The sequence below is a fragment of the Syngnathus scovelli genome, chromosome 1, assembly GCF_024217435.2.
Source record: "Syngnathus scovelli strain Florida chromosome 1, RoL_Ssco_1.2, whole genome shotgun sequence".
Taxonomy (NCBI): Eukaryota; Metazoa; Chordata; class Actinopteri; order Syngnathiformes; family Syngnathidae; genus Syngnathus; species Syngnathus scovelli.
In genome coordinates, this window is record NC_090847.1 from 4,019,032 (window position 1) to 4,041,292 (window position 22,261).

The following is a 22,261-nucleotide window of genomic DNA, read 5'->3' on the forward strand; positions in this document are numbered from 1 at the left end:
AAAAAGAACGTAGGATAAAACTGCATTCACGCTAACCGCTGGAACCGCCTGTTTTGCAGACAGCATCCACTTGTGGCTCGAAGCACAGCTTGTGATCAATAATGGTCCCCAAGCAATGTTCCCTCTAATTTTTCAAGTGTCTGTGCAAACACACAAGCTCCCTGTACACACTGTGGACCATTGCGTGCAACACTATATTAAATAAATAAATAAATAAATACATGAATAAATATATAAATAAATAGGTCGATCGATAGATAGAATATTGTCAATGAGAACTTTAACTTGCTCGGGGTTGGATTTAGTTTTGTGTGACAGCTCGTTCCTTTTCTGTCGGCCTTTTGCGCTCTCCCGCAATATTGTACCGAGCCCCTGTCCCATCTTGAGTCTTTGTACAATCCCAACAGCTTTCAAATGACATTTCTGCTGAATGTGATGCTTGAGGTAGCCAAAATTCCATTCAGTCCGTATTTTTCCCTCCGTAAACTCATCTGCCACTTTGGCTTCACAGCATGTGTTGCATAGTAGACCATTGTCGCTCAAAAAAGAGAAAATCTCACCCAGTTTCACCGTTTCTTTTTTTATTTGCACACACTCCGATAACCATTCCATCTTAAAAGGACCGTCACATCTCTTATTTATTTTGGCTTGGCGAGTGGATGTGTCGCTGCTCGTTCGTTTTACCATGATAAGGGGTTACCTAACTTAGCATCTCTTGACTCCGCCGCACTGTTGTTAGCTAGCTAACCTGCACGGCACGGATGGGCAGGACGCATTTTTGGCCATTGTCAATGCTATCATTGGCTATGTAGCGTAAGTGAACCATATCATATCATTGGCTGGACACAAAAAGGCATAGAAAGAAAATAATTTGTCCACTTAATTAGATTAGATTACGTCTAACAGATATTAATCAATCCATTTATGCTGAATTTTATTTTGTGTGCAGCATGGAGTTTCTTGTGCGCCGAGACAGCGCGAGCAGTGCGAAATTTTGCAGCTGCAAAGCTTAGAGGGAACACTGTCCCCAAGTATTATTTATATTCCTTGACCTGCTCGACACACTGACCATTTATGAGAATGACCAAAGGCGACCTTCCAAAATTAACATCTACTAGCTCCTTGGTCCCACTGGAACCACCCTGTTAAAAAGTCTATCAGCCAGCTAATCATGCTGGGTTCAAGGTAAAAAGAGTTTCTGACTTTATCTGCCAACAAATGAGGCTAAATAAAATTAAAATCAGAGGAGAACTTCATGAAAAGTAAACGAGCCAATTTTTTTTGCCCCTTCCAGGTGTTTAAACACAGAATGTAGCAGTGTACACATGGAATCATCTATTCCTTGACCTGGTTTATACGCAAACTGTCGAGGATCAAATTTGTCTTGCACAGAGTCCGTCAGTGCAGTCTTTAACAGTTTCTCAAAATATTTCATCACGAATGTGGTGAGGGCCACATGACTAAGGTCATTCAATTCCATGGGGGATTTATTTTTGGCAATTGGAACAATAGTCAATTCTTTCCAGAGGCGAGGTACAAGGTGTGACTGTAGAGACAACTGGAAGATGTAAGTAAAGATCTCTGCCAGCTGTACAGCACAGTTTTTAAGGCGTCGACCTCCAATGCCATCAGAACCTCAACTTTTATGCTCATTAGTAGAGTGGAAGCCTTTTGTCACAGCTTCTTTGTCAATGCTCTGGCTTGATCCCGTTCAGAACGGTTTTGTAGGCTGGAACAAGGTAAACAGATGCGCCAATGGGAGCTCTTGGGAGTGATCTGTACGCCGCTTTTACGGTTCTAAAGAAAAGATCAAGGCATTTGGAATGTCAAGTCAGGCAAGTCACGTATTGAAAAAAGTGTCTAAGCACTTTTCCCAGTTTGCAGTCATTAAAGTACCCCATTAAAAGCATCGGGCGCTAGCCCCTGAATACGCTGCACAGACTTAGTGGTTATTGTTTGTGTAGCTGTGTTTGCGTTTGCCTTGGGATGTATACAGTCATATGCAAAGGTTTGGGCACCCTTGATCATTTTCATGATTTTCCTTTATAAATCATTGGTTGTTCGGATCAACAATTTCAGTTAAATGTATCATATAGCACACAAAGTGATATTTGAGAAGTGAAATTAAGTTTATAGGATTTACAGAAAGTGTACAATCATTACTTGAACAAAAGTAGGCAGGTGCATAAATGTTGGCACCCCAACAGAAAAATCCTTCTTTTCTAGAAATTACAGCCTCAAAATGCTTCCTGTAGCTTCCAATGAGAATCTGGATTCTGGTTGAAGGTATTTTGTCCATTCTCCTTTACAAAACATCTCCAGTTACGGGTACTTAAGGTGTTCTACTCTTTGCATCTTCTCTCAAGAGTGGCAACATGGGAGCCTCATAACAACTGACAAATGACCTGAAAGCAAAGATTGTTCAACGTCATAGTTCAGGGCAGGGGTGGGCAATTAATTTTTACAAGGGGCCACATGAAAAACCTGAGTTGTGTGAGAGGGCCACACCTATGATAACTTAAACCTGCTCAATTTTCTTCCATTGTAAAGTGCACTAAATTATTTATTTTAAATAGTTGGTACTGGTAATTAGAAGAATACAATTATTCTGTTTATATTTCTATTAAGCTATGTGAAATTGTGGTGTAGTGAGGAAATGGAAGACCACAGGCACAGTTCGAGTTAAGGCCCGGAGTGGCAGGCCAAGAACAATCTCAGATAAGCAGAGGTAAAGGATGATGAGAACAGTCAAAGTCAACCCACAGAGCATCTCCAAAGACCTACAACCTGATCTTCATGCAGATGGTGACACTGTACATCGTTCAACTATTTAGTGCACTTTGTACAAGGAGATGATGTACGGGAGAATAATGCGACATAAGCCTTTTCTTTGCACATGCCACAAACAAAGTCGCTTGAGGTATGCTAAAGCACATTTGGACAAGCCAACTTCATTTTGGAATAAGGTGCTGTGGACTGATGGAACTAAAATTTACTTGGATATAACAAGGGGAAGAAGGAGGAAGAAGAACACAGCATTCAATGACAAACACTTGCTACCCACAATCAAATTTGGTGGTGGTTCCATCTTGCTGTGGGGTTGTGTGGCCAGTGCAGATACTGGCAATCTTGTTATAGTTGAAGGTTGCATGGATCAAGTCAGTATCAGCAGATTCTTGCAAACAATGTTCAAGAATCAGTGACAAAGTTGAAGTTGCGTAGGGGCTGGATACCTCAACAAGACAACAACCCCAAACACTGCTCACATTCCCCTAAGGCAGGGGTCACCAACCTTTCTTAAGCCGAGAGCTACTTCCTGGGTACTGATTAAGGCAAAAGGCTACCAGTTTGACACACATTCAATTAGGCTTTCACGATGTATTATTGTCATTTCCAGTTCACTTGTAAGTGTGATTTTAACAAGAATAGCAAAAATACAGTCAAACCTTGGTTTTTGACCACAATCCGTTCCAGAAGGCGGTTCGAGAAGTGAATCGGTCGAATTCCGAATCTATTTTCCCATTAAAATATTGGAAAAAATTGTAATCCGTTTCAAGACAAAAAAAATCCGCCTTTTTTAAGCATTTTTTCATTTGCGCTTATTTGTCCGATCGCGCAACTGCAGCGCACCGCCGTACGCGCAACCGTAGCACGTAGCGCACCGCGCTGGTCACATTTTTGTGACAGAGCCGTCGCTAAAATTTAGAAAATACTTTTAAAGTCCTGATGTACTTTCCAAAATTTAAGTTGACCTAAGTGCGCAGGGAGCTTAATTTTGTCTGATCGCGCAACTGCAGCGCACCGCCGAACGCGCAACAGTAGCGCGTCGCCGACCACGCAATTGCACCGTGCTGGTCACATTATTGTGACAGAGCCGTTGCTAAAATTTAGAAAATATTTTTAAAGTCCTGATGTACTTTCCAAAATTTAAGTGGACCTCAGTGCGCAGGGATCTTAATTTGGTCCGATCGCGCAACCGCAGTGCGCCGGGCGCTCACTGTCGCATTGCTTTAAGAGCGTCTTCGTGTTTTAGGATGGCTTTAGTGCTCCCACTTGCTTTCTTTGGAGGCATGATTAGGGGTTAATACAATCCTCAAAGTAACGAAAATACAATAACAACGGAGTCAGTCGGCTTCCGGGCCGCGCGGTCGGGTTTTCTCGGGTCCTCCTGGCTCATCTCGCGAGGTTCGAACTCCGAATTTTGTTTGACAACCGAAGCAAAAAAATCTAGAATTTTTTGTTCGAAGTCCGATTTGTTCGAGAACCGGGACGTTCGAAAACCGAGGTTTAACTGTAAAATAAATAGATGCAGCTCACTAACAAGTGCCGCTATTTGAGCTAATTTTAGAACAGTCCTGTGGGCAACTGATGCGGTCCTCACGGGCGACCTGTTGCCCTAAGGCATTCATCCAGAGGAACAAGTACAACGTTCTGGAATGGCCATCTCAGTCCCCAGACCTGAATATTGTTGAAAATATGTGGTGTGATTTAAAGCGGGCTGTCCATGCTTGGAAACCATCAAAGCTGACTGAACTGGAGATACTATTTTGTTAAGAAGATTGGTCAAAAATACCTTCAACCAGAATCCAGACTCTCATTGGAAGCTATAGGAAGTGTTTAGAAGCTGTTCTTTCTACAAAAGGAGGATCTAATAAATATTGATGTCGTTTGTCTGTTGGGGTGCCCAAATGTATGCACCTTCCTACTTTTTTGTAGGCAATGATTGCACACTTTCAGTAAATCATATAAACTTGATTTCACTTCTCAGATATCACTGTTTTTGTCTGCTATATGATATATTTAACTGAATATGCTGATCCGAACGACCAATGATTTATGAAGGAAAATCTTGAAAATGATCAAGGGTGCCCAAACTTTTGCATATGACTGTATAAACCACAGACACGAAGATTTGAGAGAATTCCCTTGGCAAATAAAACAGACATACTAGTGACACAGTCAGCAGTTTAATGTCTAGCGTCTATAAGGACTTGCGGACATGTGTCTGTAAAGGCAAGAATGCAAGGATCCCTGTACTCTTTTTGGGATCAAACATTAACTTGTACTTCATCCACTTTATGTCGAAGTGACTGTACGTTCACCAGCATTATAGACAGGAGAGAGTTCCACTGATGGCCGAGTCTTCTCAGCCTCTGTCGCACACCGCCGCATCCCCCCCTTCTTTTCTCTGGTACCTTGTTGTCCGGCGGGCCCCCCGGGTGGATGATCTCCTGAGGGAAGGACGCATCTGGATCAATAGAGCCAATCTTGGCATTACTGAGGAGGAGGAGTTGCCTTGAGTGCTGTAGCGGTTCCCCATTCACCGAGAGACATGTCAAAAGGTCACAGAGCAGTGTCAATTAAAGGAAAAGACCCACGACTCAGTCAGGGACGTGCTACGCCTTCCCTGCCATCATGAAAAAGGGAAAAACAAATTCAATTGTTTTCATTGTAAATTCATTTTCCTTTTAATTTCAATAGTTTTGTATCATTTTAAACCAAAATCGCAGACCTTTTATAGTTATTTTAAAACTGAAGAAGAGTCACTCGGAGGAGCCAACTTCCTGTCTAGCCTCCTCTGAGGATTGCGTAATCACACGGCTGCCTATGTTGACAGGCTATGCAGTTAGACAGAACTGCTCTCTGTCTTTCTGTCCCTGTTTAAGTGTTCCAACACTGTGGCTATGTTAACTAATTTCTGTAGTTAAGCTGACATATAATATCTTGTGTTTTTTGTCATGTCTGTAACGTCGTGTTTCTTTAGATGAACAAAATGGCTTTGAAAAGATACCTTACGGAGGCTACGAAAAAAGGTTCTCCAGCCTTATGGCAGGGGGTGCTAGTGATCCCTGGATGCTTCATGCGCCTACCTGTAGAATAAGAGATCCCCAGTTCAAATTCATAGTGAACAACTGAGGAGCAGTCGTCCCTTTATTTTGTTTTACATTACCGTAATTGCCGGACTATAAGCCGTGACTTTTTTCCAAAATTTTGGACCCTGTGGCTTATAGTCAGGTGCGGCTTATATACGATTTTTTTCGTGATTTTTGTGATGACTTGATCACTTTTACTCTTAACACTATTATATACAGTAAAAGCTACAAAACAAACTGACAACTCGTTTTCAAATCAGACGAGTAAAAACTGGTCAAATATTTTTAAAAAAAGCTATTATTAAAAGTGAAGACAATTTGCAATTCTAGTAATGACACACGAATTTGATGCACAATTTGTCTTCGCGGGCCACATAGAATGATGTGGTGGGCCGTATCTGGCCCCCGGGCCTTGAGTTTGACACCTGTGCTCTAAACCGTTTCTCTTACTCTGCCATATCACTCAGAGATTACACAAAGCAGTGGCGCTGTTTGGACAATCTGCATTGTAATTGTACTAAGTTCATCTTGTTTTTCCTTTTTTTAATCACTTCACTGGTTTCTTTTAAATCAAACAAGTTGTTTGATAACAACTTGTTTGATATAGAAGAAACCAGTGAAGTAATCTGCATTGTATTAAAACCCAATCAATCAGCATTTAAATTCAATTCTTCTGACATTTTGCTCACCAAAAACAGGTTGTAATGAATGTGAACTTTTAATGCATTTTATTCAGAAGGTTACTTTGAACCTTAAACGGCGGCGCGGCGTACTTATGGATTTTTACGGCCTCCGGCCTCCAGGAGGCGCTCTAGCAAGAAGCAAGAGCGAGACAGGCGAAGAAGAGACAATGCGCCGAAGAAGACGTGCTAGTTTTTGTTTACATTTCGCGCATCACGCGATCAAGACGGACATTACTGAAAGGAAGCCTTTATACACAAACTGTCATCATGGGGGACAAAATAAATACATATGATGCAGCTTTTAAGCCAAAGGCAGTCGATGTTGATGACATTATCTTGTGTGTACTCTGGAGCGTACTTATGGATTTTTACGGCCTCCGGTCTCCAGGGGGCGCTCTAGCAGGAAGCAAGAGCGAGACAGACGAAGAAGAGATAATGCGCCGAAGAAGACGTGATCGTCTCGCGCATCACGCACACACCCACATTCACACAAAGACAGGAAGCTTTTATACACAAACCGTCATTATGGGGGATAAAATAAATGAATATGATGCCGCTTTTAAGCTGTACGTGTCGCTCGCTAGTTTAATATAATGTAGCGCTTCGTGCATGAATAAGATTAGCATGAACAGAACCTCTTCACACTCGAAGAAATGCATAAAACCGACGACGAAAGAGAGACTGAGAAAGTGTGAGGCGAAGGATATCTGAGGCTATTCCAATCGGACACTAAGGAGGAAGACTTGGTTTCAGTGCACAGGAGGAAGATGAAGACGGATCTTTTTGTACTTTTACTGGTATGTTTTTTTTAACCAGCCCTGTTCGTGCTGTGCTACCGTGTTGCTGCTGTGTAACCGCCGCCATTACCGCCGCGTCTCAGTGACTTTGCTGTGTTAATTCCGTGTTGTTGTGGTATTACTGCCGCGTCACAGGCAGTGTTTGGAAAGAAATGTTAAGGTATGTTATTAAAGCTTTAAAAAAAACTTTGTGTCCAGTCTTTCATTGCTAATAGCTGGTGTGCACACTTCCGCGTTGCTGCGGTACTACTGCTGCGTCACAGGCAATGTTTAGAAAGACATCTTCAAGTATGTTATTAAAACGTTAAAAAGGCTTTCTATGTACTGTCTTTCTTTGTAAAAAACTCGTGTGCAAGTGCGGCTTATAGTCCGGTGCGGTTTATGTAAGAAAAAAAAAAGAAATATCCCTGAATTTTAGCTGGTGCGGTTTATAATCCGGTGCGGCTTATAGTCTGGCAATTACGGTAGTTTTTTTTTTTTTTTTCGTTTTTACATTTCGTTTTACAATGGAGGATTACATATCCAAACGATTTTCAACTATGGGTTTTCGGTCGAAGCAGGAGGTCATCAGTAAAGGAAGAGCAACTCCGGAGTTAAAAGGTTTGATTGGGACAACGAGACTTCGGAACAGAGTGGTACGCACGATCGAAAACAAGTTTTTGATTCCATGTGCTTTATTGAGTGTTCTTATGTGTGAAGATTGCTGATATATTTTAATTAAAATAGTTCAAATTAAATAATGAATAAGCCACACTAGAGCAGCGTTTCCCAACCTTTTTTGTGACACGGTTAGATGCCGGACACATTTTACCGAGGGAGGGGGGGGGGTGACATCAGTGCTTCCCCAGTCATGAACCTCACCGCACGTCACTGCAGTGAGTCATTGTCCAGACACTGTGTAGCCAAAGTTACAAAACGTCCAGAGTTCAAACAACACTTGAAACAACTCAACTCTACTCACACACTGCTGCTGCGTGTTGCTATTGCAAGCGCCACACCCCCACTACCATTCTGAAATGTCACAAAGTGAGGACGAAATCATTTTCTTGGATTGGACTGGGCTGATGTTTGTTTAGGAACAATGATCAGGAATGCTCCAAAATCAGCGGATAGAGGAAAACAATACTTCATAGATGACTTAAAGGCGGAATTAACATTTTAACTCAGCTAAAATCTCCAAAACGTTGGGTTCTTCAAGTCATGGCAGATCAAATGAAGTGAAAACTGTGATTTCATCTAATGCATTTGTGGGTAGCGTGTATAGGGGTTCAAAAACAATTTATCTGTTGTCACATGTGGCACCAATATGTATCGTAATAAGAATGTTGACAGTTAATAGCGACTCAGGAGTAATGCCTGCCGTTACTCCCAGTCAACTCTAGCGGCACCATGTTAATTTTGGATTGCTCGAGGGGAATGGACAAAAAACCTTGTTAAATCAGTCTTAAAATAAAAAGGGGGTTCTACAATAAAATACACATTTTACCAAAATAGAGGTTGACCTCGACACACACATGGAATCAAAATTAATGGAACTTAAGGAAAATGAATGGGATGTAAAAGGGAGAGGAGTGGCACTAATAGCAGATGAGCGTAAGTATGTGGTAGTACTGACTAAGGTGGCGGACTTGAAAATGCCAACGTTTTCTTGCATCTATATGCACCACAGTGCAGGTCTTAGCTAAAGAGAAGTTGGCACTTACGTCTGATCTGGAGTCTCACATGACTAGTAGAGGGAAGGAACTTTGATTTGTTTCCACACGAATATAAATAAACATTACCAAAGGGAGAGAGAAGGAGTGCAAGAGTGCGAGAGAGAGCTAGAGCGAGAGAGAGCCTTTTACCTCCAGACAGACAAAGGTGTGACGTAACCATCCACAGCTGAAGTTTCAGGCAAGACAAAAATCGTTGTCAAGATTTGAGTCTTAACTGTTCTGTGAAAAGCAGGGCTGTGGACTCGGTCGGATTTTTGCACTGAGTCCGAGTCCGGCCTCTTGACCACCGAGTCCGAGTCCGGATGTCCATTTTTTTCTGTTAATTCATGTGACTGCTTAGTCTTTATTCAAGGCTAACACATGACTCTTTCTGGATGCCATGATTATCCGAGGGACAAAATAGCTAATTATATATGCAGAACGAGCGCAACTACTTTCACACTGGCTAGTTTGGCTTATATAGGATCCCTTGCTGAGAGCGCGGATGTAAAAGTGAGGCGACGTTCCAATCGGACGTCGGATCGATAACATTTTCCCTGCCCTACTGGAGTTGTGCTAGTTCATAACGTAGAGCACTCATGGCGTAGTCATAAATGTACGGTTGACAATTTAACCGATAGAAGTGGATACATTGGAACATAACCTACACTCTAATATATTATTTGACATGGTATTAAATGCGTGGCTTTACAAAAATAGTCATTGAAGCCCACCCTTAGCCCTGAGTGCCATTGGCATGAGGCAAAACGCTTGAAAACACACACTCTCCCCCAATTAAATAACCATTCTGAAACACAGGACATGTAAGATAATATTTTTTAATCATTAATTACACCATTATAGCTCAGACATTTATCTAAACACAAATAATTAGTGACGACCCCACAACTATCGAAACACATCAATGATATAAGCTGGGTGACATAATCGTCCTTGACATTGGTACATAATGTAAACATTAGCCTAAGTGCAACTCAACGTGGCCGCATTGATCGTAAGCAGGGCTGTGGACAGTATTCCTACGCGCATTCTCAGCAGCATGATGAAAATAAAATTGAACGTATTTTTTTTATTGTCGGACTCGGTGGACTCGGTCAAAATCAGCACCGAGTACGAGTCCGCCAAAAATGACCGAGTCCGACCGAGTCCGAGTCCCCTAGTCCGAGTCCACAGCCCTGGTGAAAACGTATTTCCCAATTTTTAACTTGCATCAAAGCCTGACGTTCCTATGCTGGGAACGTCAAGCTTGGTCCTGCAATGCCAAGGTGGTTGGGTTGACCCCCGTTGGAAGGAGGGAATTTTTAGCAGGTCTTCCTGCATCTTCAAAGCCGAAAAGATGCCACAGTTACCGGTTACTCCTGTTGAGGGCAGTTTTCATACACAACCCGTGGTCTTGGAAAGCTTCCAATGTGACAATGTAAGTCTCCTGATCAAGGGTTTGTTTGTTCCAAAAGGGTTCGCAAACCCACATTAACGCAACATGTTGGCATTTAATGGTGATTTGTTCCCTCTGAAGTTGGGTGAGGCACCATCATGCTGTGCAGCTTTGGCTTTGGGGGTTTTGGTGCTGAGGAGGGAGGTTGGGTCCACTCTAAATATCACAAAATGGCCAAAGCATAATTGTCACTATCCATGTTTATTGTTCAGGTCCACATTGCCACCCTTATGCAACTCCAATGTTCAAGAGCTGATCCCTTTCAGCTGGACAGACTCTATTCTATGTTGTCACAGAAGAATGACGAGATACAACATTTGATGGCTAAACAACAGAGACTGGAGAAGGTTGAGGTGAGTGTTGATCAATTTGGAAATTGTGTATCTGCTGGCGAGACATTTACTCATCCTCTAACTAGTATTGTCAAAAGAACTGATACTTTTGCTACCAATTCGGTACCAACACGCAGAAAAATATATGTTGATACTTTTTGTGGTACCGACTACTAAATATTTAACTTTTCACTCGTCGAGCTGTATCGATTATTGCCAAAACTGAAGGGGGCAGTATACCCATGTGAGCACCACGGAGCAGCAGTCAGCGGCGCTGAAGAAGGAAACTTTCAGTCTTTCATAACAATGGCTTCAGCAAGTGGGAGTGGAAGTCCAACACGCTGGCTTGTTGAGAAGCCAGGTTGCTCAGAGAGTCGTGTGTGTGGATATAGTTTGCATTCGAGGCGGCTGCAACCGGGGCAATTACACAGGGATGAGAATGGCAAATGTGAAAAAACACTGAAAAATAGCCTGGGGTCTGTGGGGCCGACCGGGGGTAGCCGGTTTTCTGGGGGGCCGTTGAGATTTATTCTTTAAGGATAACATGACAATACCATGACAATAGCGTAACATTAGCTTACATCATGTTACTTTCTAAACCCACATGCTTGTAAAAGTAAAAAAGTACCTTTTTGTTTTTTTGTTTCGATGTGCTCCTTAATGTTCCTAGCGCCGCAACCTCCATATCTTGGCAGAAAATACACAAAACCTTCCCGGGACATCTACTTTACGATATGTTCCGTCAGACACGTGGTTACGAACTGTGTTCCAAGTTGTACAATGACGCTGCTCTCAAGCCATGCCCATCTGAAGCAGTTCTTGATCCTGTTCGGCTTGTCTATTTCCCTGGCACAATCCTCATGCTGGCGAAAATTTTTGCTGAGTAGGCCCTAGATCTATCTAACTAAATAACTCGTTTACAAGTGATGAAAACCCAATCGCAAATTTACATTGTGGCAGTGTAAAAACACTAGTTCTCCGCGTAAGTTAACAAGTGGAAATGATGTGACGAAAGTAGCGCCAAAATGCTGCCCAAAATAAGGCGGATGTTGTCGCATCACTGCTGCCAGTGAGTTAGGTTTACAGAGGCAAGCTGATTTCCGTACTCACAGCTTAACTAATTTTGCCTTGAGATGTGCCAAAAAATGCCGTCGTGGCAGGCGGGCGAATGCTTGCGAGTCACCGAGTCTAACGTTGCCCAGCCAGCTGGCCGGCCGCTTCCATAACCCGCCCCTATACATAAAAAAAAACTTTCTCATCGGATTTACACGATTCACGAAAATGATACTTTCGACAGAAAAAAACACGGAAATCCGCTGATCCGCGGAAAATGATCATCCCTGATTACAGATTCGAACAAGCCAACGTGCAAAAACTGCTTGAGAGGTTTGAGGCTTGAGATGCTCCATGCCACTGCTGCTCTTTTTTATGTATATAGTTGAATATTGTTATTTATTATTAGTCTTGCTTGTTTTTATAGACGTGACTTAAAGGCTCCATGCTACTGCTGCTCTTTTTTAGCGTATGGAGTTTACTATACGGTTTAAGCAGTTTTAAATAAATGTGTGGTTTTAAAAGTAAGTGGACTCTGTTGTTTTGTTGTTTTTTACCTTGGTACCGAATTACAGTAATTTACGTAAGAGGATTAGGGCCTCTCTCTCTCTTCTTCTCTTCTTCAGCTTGTCCCGCTGTAGGACGTTGCCTCTTGAACCTTCCTGCAAAACAGCACTCTTGTCTTCTGCTATTTTGCCAGCTTCTGTTATTGTCGTCCCAACCAGTCCTGTATGTCTTGCTCCCATCTTCTTGTTGGTCTTCATCTTCGTCTTTTACCCTCCATCTTTGTTTCCAGAATGTGTTTTTCAAGTGACTCATGGCGTTTGATATGCCCAAAATATTGCAGTTTCAATTTTCTCACAGTCTGCAGCAGTACTGGTGATGCAACTCCCATTCGTGTCAACACCTCGCCATTTGATATCCTATCAATCCACGATATGCGCAGAATCCTTCTGTAGCATTTCATTTCGAAGGCGGTGATCTTTTTGCTGTCAGTACTGTTGATGGTCCACGCCTCACAACCGTAAGTTGCAATTGGAAATATTGTACTTTTTAGAATTCTCATTTTTGTGTCGATACACTGTCCTTTCCAGAGCTTCTCCATCTTTTTCACTTTGGAAAATGCCATTGCCAGTCTTCTCCGTACTTCTGGGGTAGTTTTTCCATTTGCTTCTATTCTGGCTCCAAGATACTCAAAATGACTGACCCTTTCTATTCCTTCATCACCAATTGTTATTACCGCCTTCTCTTCACACTTGTCCGTGTCCATAATTTTCATTTTCTTCACATTCAGATATAGGTCTTTCTCTTTGCTGTGTTGTTTGACCGCCCTGATGAGATTTTCCAGCCCTCTTGGAGTAGTGGCCAGCAGCGCAGTGTCGTCGGCATACCTTAGGTCTCTGATGGTCAGCCCCTGCATTCTTGCTTCATTATATTCACATCTCCTATGGTCGTGTTCCACTGCCCTCATGATCAAAGTCAAAAAAAGTCAAAGTCAAAGTCAGCTTTATTGTCAATTTCTCCACATGCCAAAGACACACAAAGAAACCGAAATTTCGTTCCCCCCTATCCCACGGTGACAAGACATGGCTCACAACAGACAAACAAGTAAACAAGTATAACAAAAGCGTGCTGAATAAATAATGAATAAATAACACAACAATAAATAAATAAATAAGAGGAGCAGAAAAAAAAAGGAGCAAGTGCGCGTACAGCAGACATTCCCGAAAATAGCGCAACAGTGCCGCACGCTACGCAGAAGGGGGTAGCGAGTTCAGGGCCCTAACAGCCTGGAGAAAGAAGCTGTTGGCGAGTCTGGTGGTGCGGGAGCGCAGGCTCCTGTACCTCTTCCCAGAGGGCAGAAGGTCAAACAAAGAGTGAGCCGGGTGACTCACATCTCTGGCAATCGAGGTTGCCTTGCGGGCGAGATGGGAGGTGTAAATGTCCTTCAGGGAGAGGAGCGAAGCACCAATAATCTTACCAGCCGTATTCACTATGCGCTGCAGGGCCTTCAAGTTCTGTTCAGTGCAGTTACCACCCCAGACAGCGATGCAACTGGTGAGGACGCTCTCAATGGTGCCATGGTAGAATGTAGACAGGACTGCCTGAGGAGCACATGCACGCCTGAGCTTCCGCAGGAAGTACAGGCGGCGCTGAGCTTTCTTTGCCAGTGACGAGGTGTTTGCGGACCAGGAGAGGTCCTCACTGATGTGCACCCCCAGGAACTTGGTGCAGCTCACCCTCTCCACCACAGCACCGTCGATGATCAGCGGCAGGTGTGTTGTGTGACCCTTCCGGAAGTCAACAATGATTTCCTTGGTCTTATTGACGTTCAGCAGGAGGTTGTTGTCCCTGCACCACGTGGTCAGAAGGTCAACTTCCGACCTGTACCGAGTCTCGTCGCCCTTCGTGATGAGACCCACCAGAGTCGTGTCGTCAGCAAACTTCACTATGCGGTTGTCGCTGTAGGTCGCAGTGCAGTCATGCGTCAGCATTCCTTCAGTGTAAAGACTAAATAGGTGTGGTGAAAGTATGCACCCTTGTCTCACTCCCTTTTTTACTGGGAACCATTCTGTTGTTCCACATTCGAGTTGTACAGCTGATTGTGTGCCCTTGTAGAGTGATTTAATCAAGTTAATCAGATGTGGATGGAAGTTCATTTCCTGGAGAGTTAGCCAGAGCTTTTTATGATTGACACAGTCAAAGGCTTTTGAGTAGTCTATGAAGCATGTATGAAGATTTACATTCACTTCCCGATGTTTCTGAATCATCATTCGTAGATTGAAAATGTGGTCTCTCGTTCCTCTGTTTTTTCGAAATCCTGTTTGTGTTTTGCTAACTTCCTCTTCCAGTTTACTTTCCAGTCTTTTCATGATAACTTTGAGCAGTATTTTACTTGCATGGCTGATAAGCGATATTGTTCTGTAAGTTGGAACACAATTGTAAGTCTCCCTTTTTTGGTATAGTTATGAAAATTTCCCTTTTCCAGTCAGTCGGCCACTGGTTTTTTTGCCATATCTTTGTGCACAATTTATGGTATACCTCTACTCCTTCTCCACTTGCTTTCAACATTTCTGCTTGTATGTTGTCGCATCCAAGACTTTTTCCTTCTTTAAGGGATTTGATAGCCCATTCGATTTCTGATCTGAGTGGTGGTAATTGTGGTTCTTTTTCTGGTTCTATCTGGTCCAATACTTCTTCTGCATCATTTTGTGCGTACATCCCTTCACAGTACCTCCTCCACCTGTCCACAATTGCCTGATTCTCGGTCAGTGTGTTGCCGTTTTCATCCTTAATTACCCCAAGACCGGGTTGAAAAGTTTTTGTGAGACTCTTTATTTCTTCATACATTTCTCTGCTTTTGTTTTTTCTCATATGGTCCTCAATTTTCCGGCACTTTTTAACCAGGTATGCCTTCTTATCCTCCTTGCACATTTGCTTCACAACTTTTGCTATTGCTTTGTACTGTTTGCTATGTAGTCCATAGGATTTCTTTGCTTCTTTTCTTTTGTCGATATTGTTTAGCGTCTCTTCTGTCATCCAAGGTTGTTCTTTTGCCTCGCTTTTTCTTTAGATGTTTTTTGGCTGTTTTCATTAATATGTTTTTTGCCTCATGTCGTCCGGTTCTTTTTCTTCAATGTCGATCAACAGTGCTTGGAAACGGTTTCTTGTTTCTATGGTGAAGTTCTGATCTATGTCTCGTACATCGTAACGGACAGGTCTTGTTGTTGTCTTCTTACACTTTAATTTCAGTTTCATTGTTCCTACGAGAAGTTCATGGTCTGTGTCACAGTCAGCACTTGGTTTTGTCGTGACATCTTGTATTATAGATGACCATCGCTTTTCAACCATGATGTAGTCAATTAGATTTTTTGTTTTTCCATCTGGTGATGTCCATGTATACGGCCTTCTTGGATGTTTCTCAAACATTGTGTTTTTAATTGCCAATTGATTTGAGAGTGCAAATTCAACAAGTCTAAAGCCTCTCTCATTTCTTTCCCCTAGCCCTGACATTGCGATCAGTCCATCTTCTCACTGTTTTTTTTGCTTCCGACTTTGGCATTGAAATCTCCTGAAATGATTAAGATGTCCTGCCGTTCTTTGTTGTCTACTTCTTTTTGTAAATTCTCGTAGAATTCTTCTAATTCTTCATCTGTTGCTGCAGAAGTTGGTGCATATACTAGTATCAATGTAATATCTTTTGCCTGGCCCTATCAATCTGACTGTTATAATTCTGTCGTTCAAATAATAGGAAAAATGTCATCCGTTCCAAGCAAAAAAAAACACACCTTTTTTAAGCAATTTTACATTTGCGCATTTTTGTCCGATGGCGCAACTGCAGCACACCAAAGAACGCGCAACCGTAGTGCGCCACCGACCGCGCAACTGCACCACGTTTTTTTCATGTATTACATGTATGTAGTATGTCATGTAAAATCTTTATCCATTATGGGAAATGGGAAAAATAGATTCGTAATTCTAACGATCCACTTGTCGAACCACCTTCTGGAACGGATTGTGGTCGAAAACCGAGGTTTGACTATATTTTTAACTGTATTTAGTTTCCTTTTTTACGTACCGTATTTTCCGCACCATAAGGGGCTTCGGGTTAAAAGGCTCGTTGTAGGGGCTTTTCTGTACTTAACTGAATACCACGAATTACGGTAAACAAACAATAATTCACGGAAGCGAGACTTGAATTGTATGAGTTCAATTGTATTTAATTTAATTCTACTGTATAACCATGTACTGTACTGTACTCACATTGTTGTTAATCAATATTTTTTACATAAATCCATCAAAGTCTGCATCTTCTGTATTTGGATTAAATGGTTAGACAGGTTCGCCATTAAACATGACAAGTTCCATCTCGTCATTGTCTCGTCGTTGTCACCTGGCTCTTCAGCAATAATTTCGGCATTCCAGAAAGCTTGAATTGTTCCTCGTCAGCATGTCTCTTTGTCGATGCTGTTTCAGAGGGTGTTCTTAATTACCGTATTGGCCCGAATATAAGATGATGTTTTTTGCATTGAAATAAGACGGTTGTGGGGGTTGTCTTACATTCGGGGTCTAGACATTCCACCCATTCACTTGTGCGCACCGGTAAGTTAAAGGTTGCTGGTATAGACTGATTACGTTGCTGTGATCGTGTGTGTCTTTGACACAAAGTGAGTATATACGTTTCATTGTTACTACCGTCCACTGTTGTGCCGTATGTCACATCGCGGTTTGCTTCGTGTGCGTGCCGATTGATTGGTTGATTGGTTTGGAGGCGGGGCTCGAAGGCGAGCGTCTGGTGGCCGGGCCTTCGCCCATGGGGCCCGGCCGGGCATAGCCCGAAATGGAAACGTGGGTCCCCCTTCCCATGGGCTCACCACCTGTGGGAGGGGCCGAAGGGGTCGGGTGCAATGTGAGCTGGGCGGCAGCCAAAGGCGGGGACCTTGGCGGTCTGATCCCCGGCTGCAGAAGCTGGCTCTTGGGACATGGAATGTCACCTCTCTGGCTGGAAAGGAGCCCGAGCTGGTGTGCGAGGCAGAAAGATTCCGACTAGATATAGTCGGACTAGCCTCCACACACAGTTTGGGTTCTGGTACAAGCCCTCTTGAGAGGGGCTGGACTCTCTTACACTCTGGAGTTGCCCACGGTGAGAGGCGTCGAGCAGGTGTGGGCATACTTATTGCCCCCCGGCTGGGCGCCTGCACATTGGGGTTCACCCCGGTGAACGAGAGGGTAGCCTCCCTCCGCCTTCGGGTGGGGGGACGGGTCCTGACTGTTGTTTGTGTCTATGCACCAAACAGCAGCTCAGAGTACCCACCCTTCTTGGGGTCCCTGGAGGAAGTGCTGGAGAGCGCTCCTTCTGGGGACTCTATCGTTCTACTGGGTGACTTCAATGCTCACGTGGGCAATGACAGTGAGACCTGGAAGGGCGTGATTGGGAGGAACGGCCCCCCTGATCTGAACCCGAGCGGTGTTCTATTGTTGGACTTCTGTGCTCGACACGGATTTTCAATAATGAACACCATGTTCAAACATAAGGGTGTCCATGTGTGCACTTGGCACCAGGACACCCTAGGCCGCAGTTCGATGATCGACTTTGTAGTCGTGTCATCGGATTTGCGGCCGCATGTTTTGGACACTCGGGTGAAGAGAGGGGCGGAGCTGTCAACTGATCACCACCTGGTGGTGGGTTGGCTCCGATGGTGGGGGAAGATGCCGGTCCGACCTGGCAGACCCAAACGCTCTGTGAGGGTCTGCTGGGAACGTCTGGCAGAATCTCCTGTCAGGAAGAGCTTCAACTCCCACCTCCGGCAGAGCTTTTCCCACGTCCCGGGGGAGGCGGGGGACATTGAGTCTGAGTGGACCATGTTCCGCGCCTCCATTGTTGAGGCGGCCGACCGGAGCTGTGGCCGTAAGGTCGTTGGTGCCTGTCGTGGCGGCAACCCCCGAACCCGCTGGTGGACACCGGCGGTAAGGGATGCCGTCAAGCTGAAGAAGGAGTCCTATCGGGCCGTTTTGGCCTGCGGGACTCCGGAGGCAGCTGACAGGTACCGGATGGCCAAGCGGAACGCGGCTTCGGCGGTTGCTGAGGCAAAAACTCGGGCGTGGGAGGAGTTCTGTGAGGCCGTGGAGAATGACTTTCGGACGGCTTCGAGGAAATTCTGGTCCACCATCCGGCGTCTCAGGAGGGGGAAGCAGTGCAACGTCAACACTGTTTACAGTGGGGATGGCGTGCTGCTGACCTCGACTCGGGACGTCGTGAGTCGGTGGGGAGAATACTTCGAAGACCTCCTCAATTCCACCTACACGCCTTCCATTGAGGGAGCAGGGCCTAGAGACTCTGAGGCGGATTCTCCAATCTCTGGGGTCGAAGTCACTGAGGTAGTTAAAAAACTCCTCGGTGGCAAGGCCCCGGGGGTGGATGAGATCCGCCCAGAGTTCTTAAAGGCTCTGGATGTTGTGGGGCTGTCATGGCTGACACGCCTCTACAACGTTGCGTGGACATCGGGGACAGTGCCTCTGGATTGGCAGACTGGGGTGGTGGTTCCCCTCTTTAAGAAGGGGGACCGGAGGGTGTGTTCCAATTACAGGGGAATCACACTCCTCAGCCTCCCTGGTAAGGTCTATTCAGGGGTGCTGGAGAGGAGGGTCCGTCGGGAGGTCGAACCTCGGATTCAGGAGGAGCAGTGTGGCTTTCGTCCTGGCCGTGGAACAGTGGACCAGCTCTACACCCTCGGCAGGATCCTCGAGGGTGCATGGGAGTTTGCCCAACCAGTCCACATGTGTTTTGTGGACTTGGAGAAGGCCGTGTCCCTCGGGAGGTTCTGTGGAGGGTGCTTCGGGAGTACGGGGTGCCGAGCCAACTGATAAGGGCGGTTCGGTCCCTGTATCACCGATGCCAGAGTCTGGTCCGCATTTCCGGCAGTAAGTCGGATTCGTTCCCAGTGAGGGTTGGACTCCGCCAAGGCTGCCCTTTGTCACCGATTCTGTTCATAATTTTTATGGACAGAATTTCTAGGCGCAGCCGAGGCGTTGAGGGGGTCCGGTTCGGGGACCTCAGCATCGCGTCTCTGCTTTTTGCAGATGACGTGGTGCTGTTGGCTTCTTCAGGCCGTGATCTCCAGCTCTCGCTGGAACGGTTCGCAGCCGAGTGTGAAGCGGTCGGGATGAGGGTCAGCACCTCCAAATCCGAGTCCATGGTCCTCGATCGGAAAAGGGTGGAATGCCCTCTCCGGATCGGGGATGAGATCCTGCCCCAAGTGGAGGAGTTCAAGTATCTTGGAGTCTTGTTCACGAGTGAGGGGAGGATGGAGCGTGAGATCGACAGGCGGATCGGTGCAGCGTCGGCAGTAATGCGGACCCTGTACCGGTCCGTTGTGGTGAAGAGAGAGCTGAGCCAAAAGGCAAAGCTCTCAATTTACCGGTCGATTTACGCTCCTACCCTCACCTATGGTCACGAGCTATGGGTCGTGACCGAAAGAACGAGATCTCGGATACAAGCGGCCGAAATGAGTTTTCTCAGCAGGATGTCCGGGCTCTCCCTTAGAGATAGGGTGAGAAGCTCGGTCATCCGGGAGAGACTCGGAGTAGAGTCGCTACTCCTCCACGTTGAGAGGAGCCAGATGAGGTGGCTCGGGCATCTTATCAGGATGCCTCCTGGACGCCTCCCTGGGGAGGTGTTCCGGGCATGTCCCACCGGTAGGAGACCCCGGGGACGACCCAGGACGCGCTGGAGAGACTATGTCTCTCAGCTGGCCTGGGAACGCCTTGGGATCCCCCGGGATGAGCTGGATGAAGTGGCTGGGGAGAGGGAAGTCTGGGAGTCCCTCCTGAAGCTGTTGCCCCCGCGACCCGACCCCGGATAAGCGGAAGAAGATGGATGGATGGATGGAATAAGACGGTTGTGGGGGTTGTCTTACATTCGGGGTCTAGACATTCCACCCATTCACTTGTGCGCACCGGTAAGTTAAAGGTTGCTGGTATAGACTGATTACGTTGCTGTGATCGTGTGTGTCTTTGACACAAAGTGAGTATATACGTTTCATTGTTACTACCGTCCACTGTTGTGCCGTATGTCACATCGCGGTTTGCTTCGTGTGCGTGCCGATTGATTGAGTGCTCTGGCGCGCTCCTTTACATTTGCCTCGTATTGTACGAGTAGCCGTTACGCAGCAGCACGGCGCCTAACGGCCGCCAGCAAATGTATTTTGATATCTCCATGACTTATGTTTGGTGTGTTGCCTAGAGTATTTTATTTATGGTTATTTAGTATAGCGGAACCCTTACGCGGAGTTAGTTCTGTAATGTGTGCCGTCTACTTGTGTTGTGTGACGTCAGAAGTTGAGCGTTGACTTACGTGCTGTATTTCTGTCTGTTGCAGAATCACACATCACACACACACACACACACACACACACACTCGCCACACACCCCTCACGCTTCATCCAATAATCACACACACAAGAATCACATTCATACACCCAAAGACTCACCCATGTACACTACACAGACTTGCTCTCATATCCTTACGACCAAACGTGTGCCTATACCAAGGGTCGGCAGCCCAAAATGTTCAAAGAGCCATATTGACCCCCCCCAAAAAAAACATACCTGTCTGGAGCCGCAAAAATCTAAAAGCTTATAAGGCAACATAGACTGTCAATACATGAGCTGTATGCCTACTATTAAAATAATTAAGTAGGCTACAAATTAATAAGCAACAAAGAGCCGCAAAACATCACCACTGGAAAGCCAGCGGACTTTGTTGTGCAGCAGATCGGCATATTCGCTGTCAACTTCATCTAGCAATTCACGGAACTGGCGGTGGTTTAATGTTTTTACGATTATTTTGTTCACAATATGGATGACAAGGTTCATTACCTCCATACACTCCGGTGGGAATGTTTACGCTCACAGCGCCTCTTGGTGCAATATGCAATGGAATGCAAGCAAATTTAGATCCAATGCTTTCTGTCATAAAGTCACAAACCTTTGCGACCCTCTCATACTCGGTGCGCCGTCTGTAGCGACTGAAATCAGGTGGCCAGTGTGCATATCTGTCATTTAAACACTGCAGCACAGTCTCGCAGATGTCCTACCCCGTGTTTGGCCTTTTAGTGGTATCAATTTCTTCTTGCGGCCCATTAGAGTTCACGTACCTGCATAGCAGAGCTGTCTGTTCGATATCGGTCACGCCACACGACTCATCCATCACAGGCAATTGAGAAAGCGCGGAACTGAGTTGATGTCCTTGATTTGCTGATCGGTGATATTGTTTGCCATTCAAATTACCATTTCCTTCACTATTTTTGCAGAGAGAGGCTGTCAGGAATGAGTTGAGCCATGGCAACCAAATGCAGCTTGAACAAGGATTTATTGCAGGGAAAGGGAGTTGGAAGGGAGGCAGGTGGGGAACCGACGACACAGACGGGAGGGAGACTCACGGCCAGCAAACAGACAGACTGACCGACATGAAGTCCCCTTGGACAAGGTTAAAATTCTGACCGTGAGCCTTCAGACAGACCGAGGGAAAACCAGATGACAAGAACAGGAACACTGGGCACGAACAGGAATGGACACAACGGTAGACACCGACAGGGAGAAACACACGGGCAGGGCTTAAATACACAGGGTAACAAGAGGAAGCAGGTGACAGACATTACGGTAACGAAAGGGGTGTGGCCGAGCGAAGTGCAGGCCAAGCGTGCTCTGGCACGGGCGTGACAGAGGCATGTCTTTAATTTTCTGAATTATCTCGGTTTTGTTTTTGAAGTCCAAAAATAGGCACTCTGATATTTTAACGAATTAAGTTTGCAGGCTACCCAAAGTTTTGCAGAGGCCATTATTTTTGTTTCTCTTTTTCTGAAATTGTAAAT

General features: G+C 45.1%; 1 protein-coding gene across 12 annotated transcripts in view; it reads left to right on the top strand.

Moving 5' to 3' along the window:
- Window positions 1–22,261, top strand: part of spdl1 (spindle apparatus coiled-coil protein 1) — a 232,230-nt gene that overhangs the window by 108,175 nt on the left and 101,794 nt on the right. For 11 of the 12 annotated variants that reach the window (XM_049740274.2, XM_049740280.2, XM_049740227.2 and 8 more), the window contains one exon: window positions 10,716–10,856. The exons of the other annotated variant lie outside the window; for it this stretch is intronic. In XM_049740274.2, coding sequence (XP_049596231.1) covers window positions 10,716–10,856 — 141 coding nt within the window. The remainder of the gene's footprint in view (window positions 1–10,715; window positions 10,857–22,261) is intronic. 12 annotated transcript variants of the gene reach the window in all.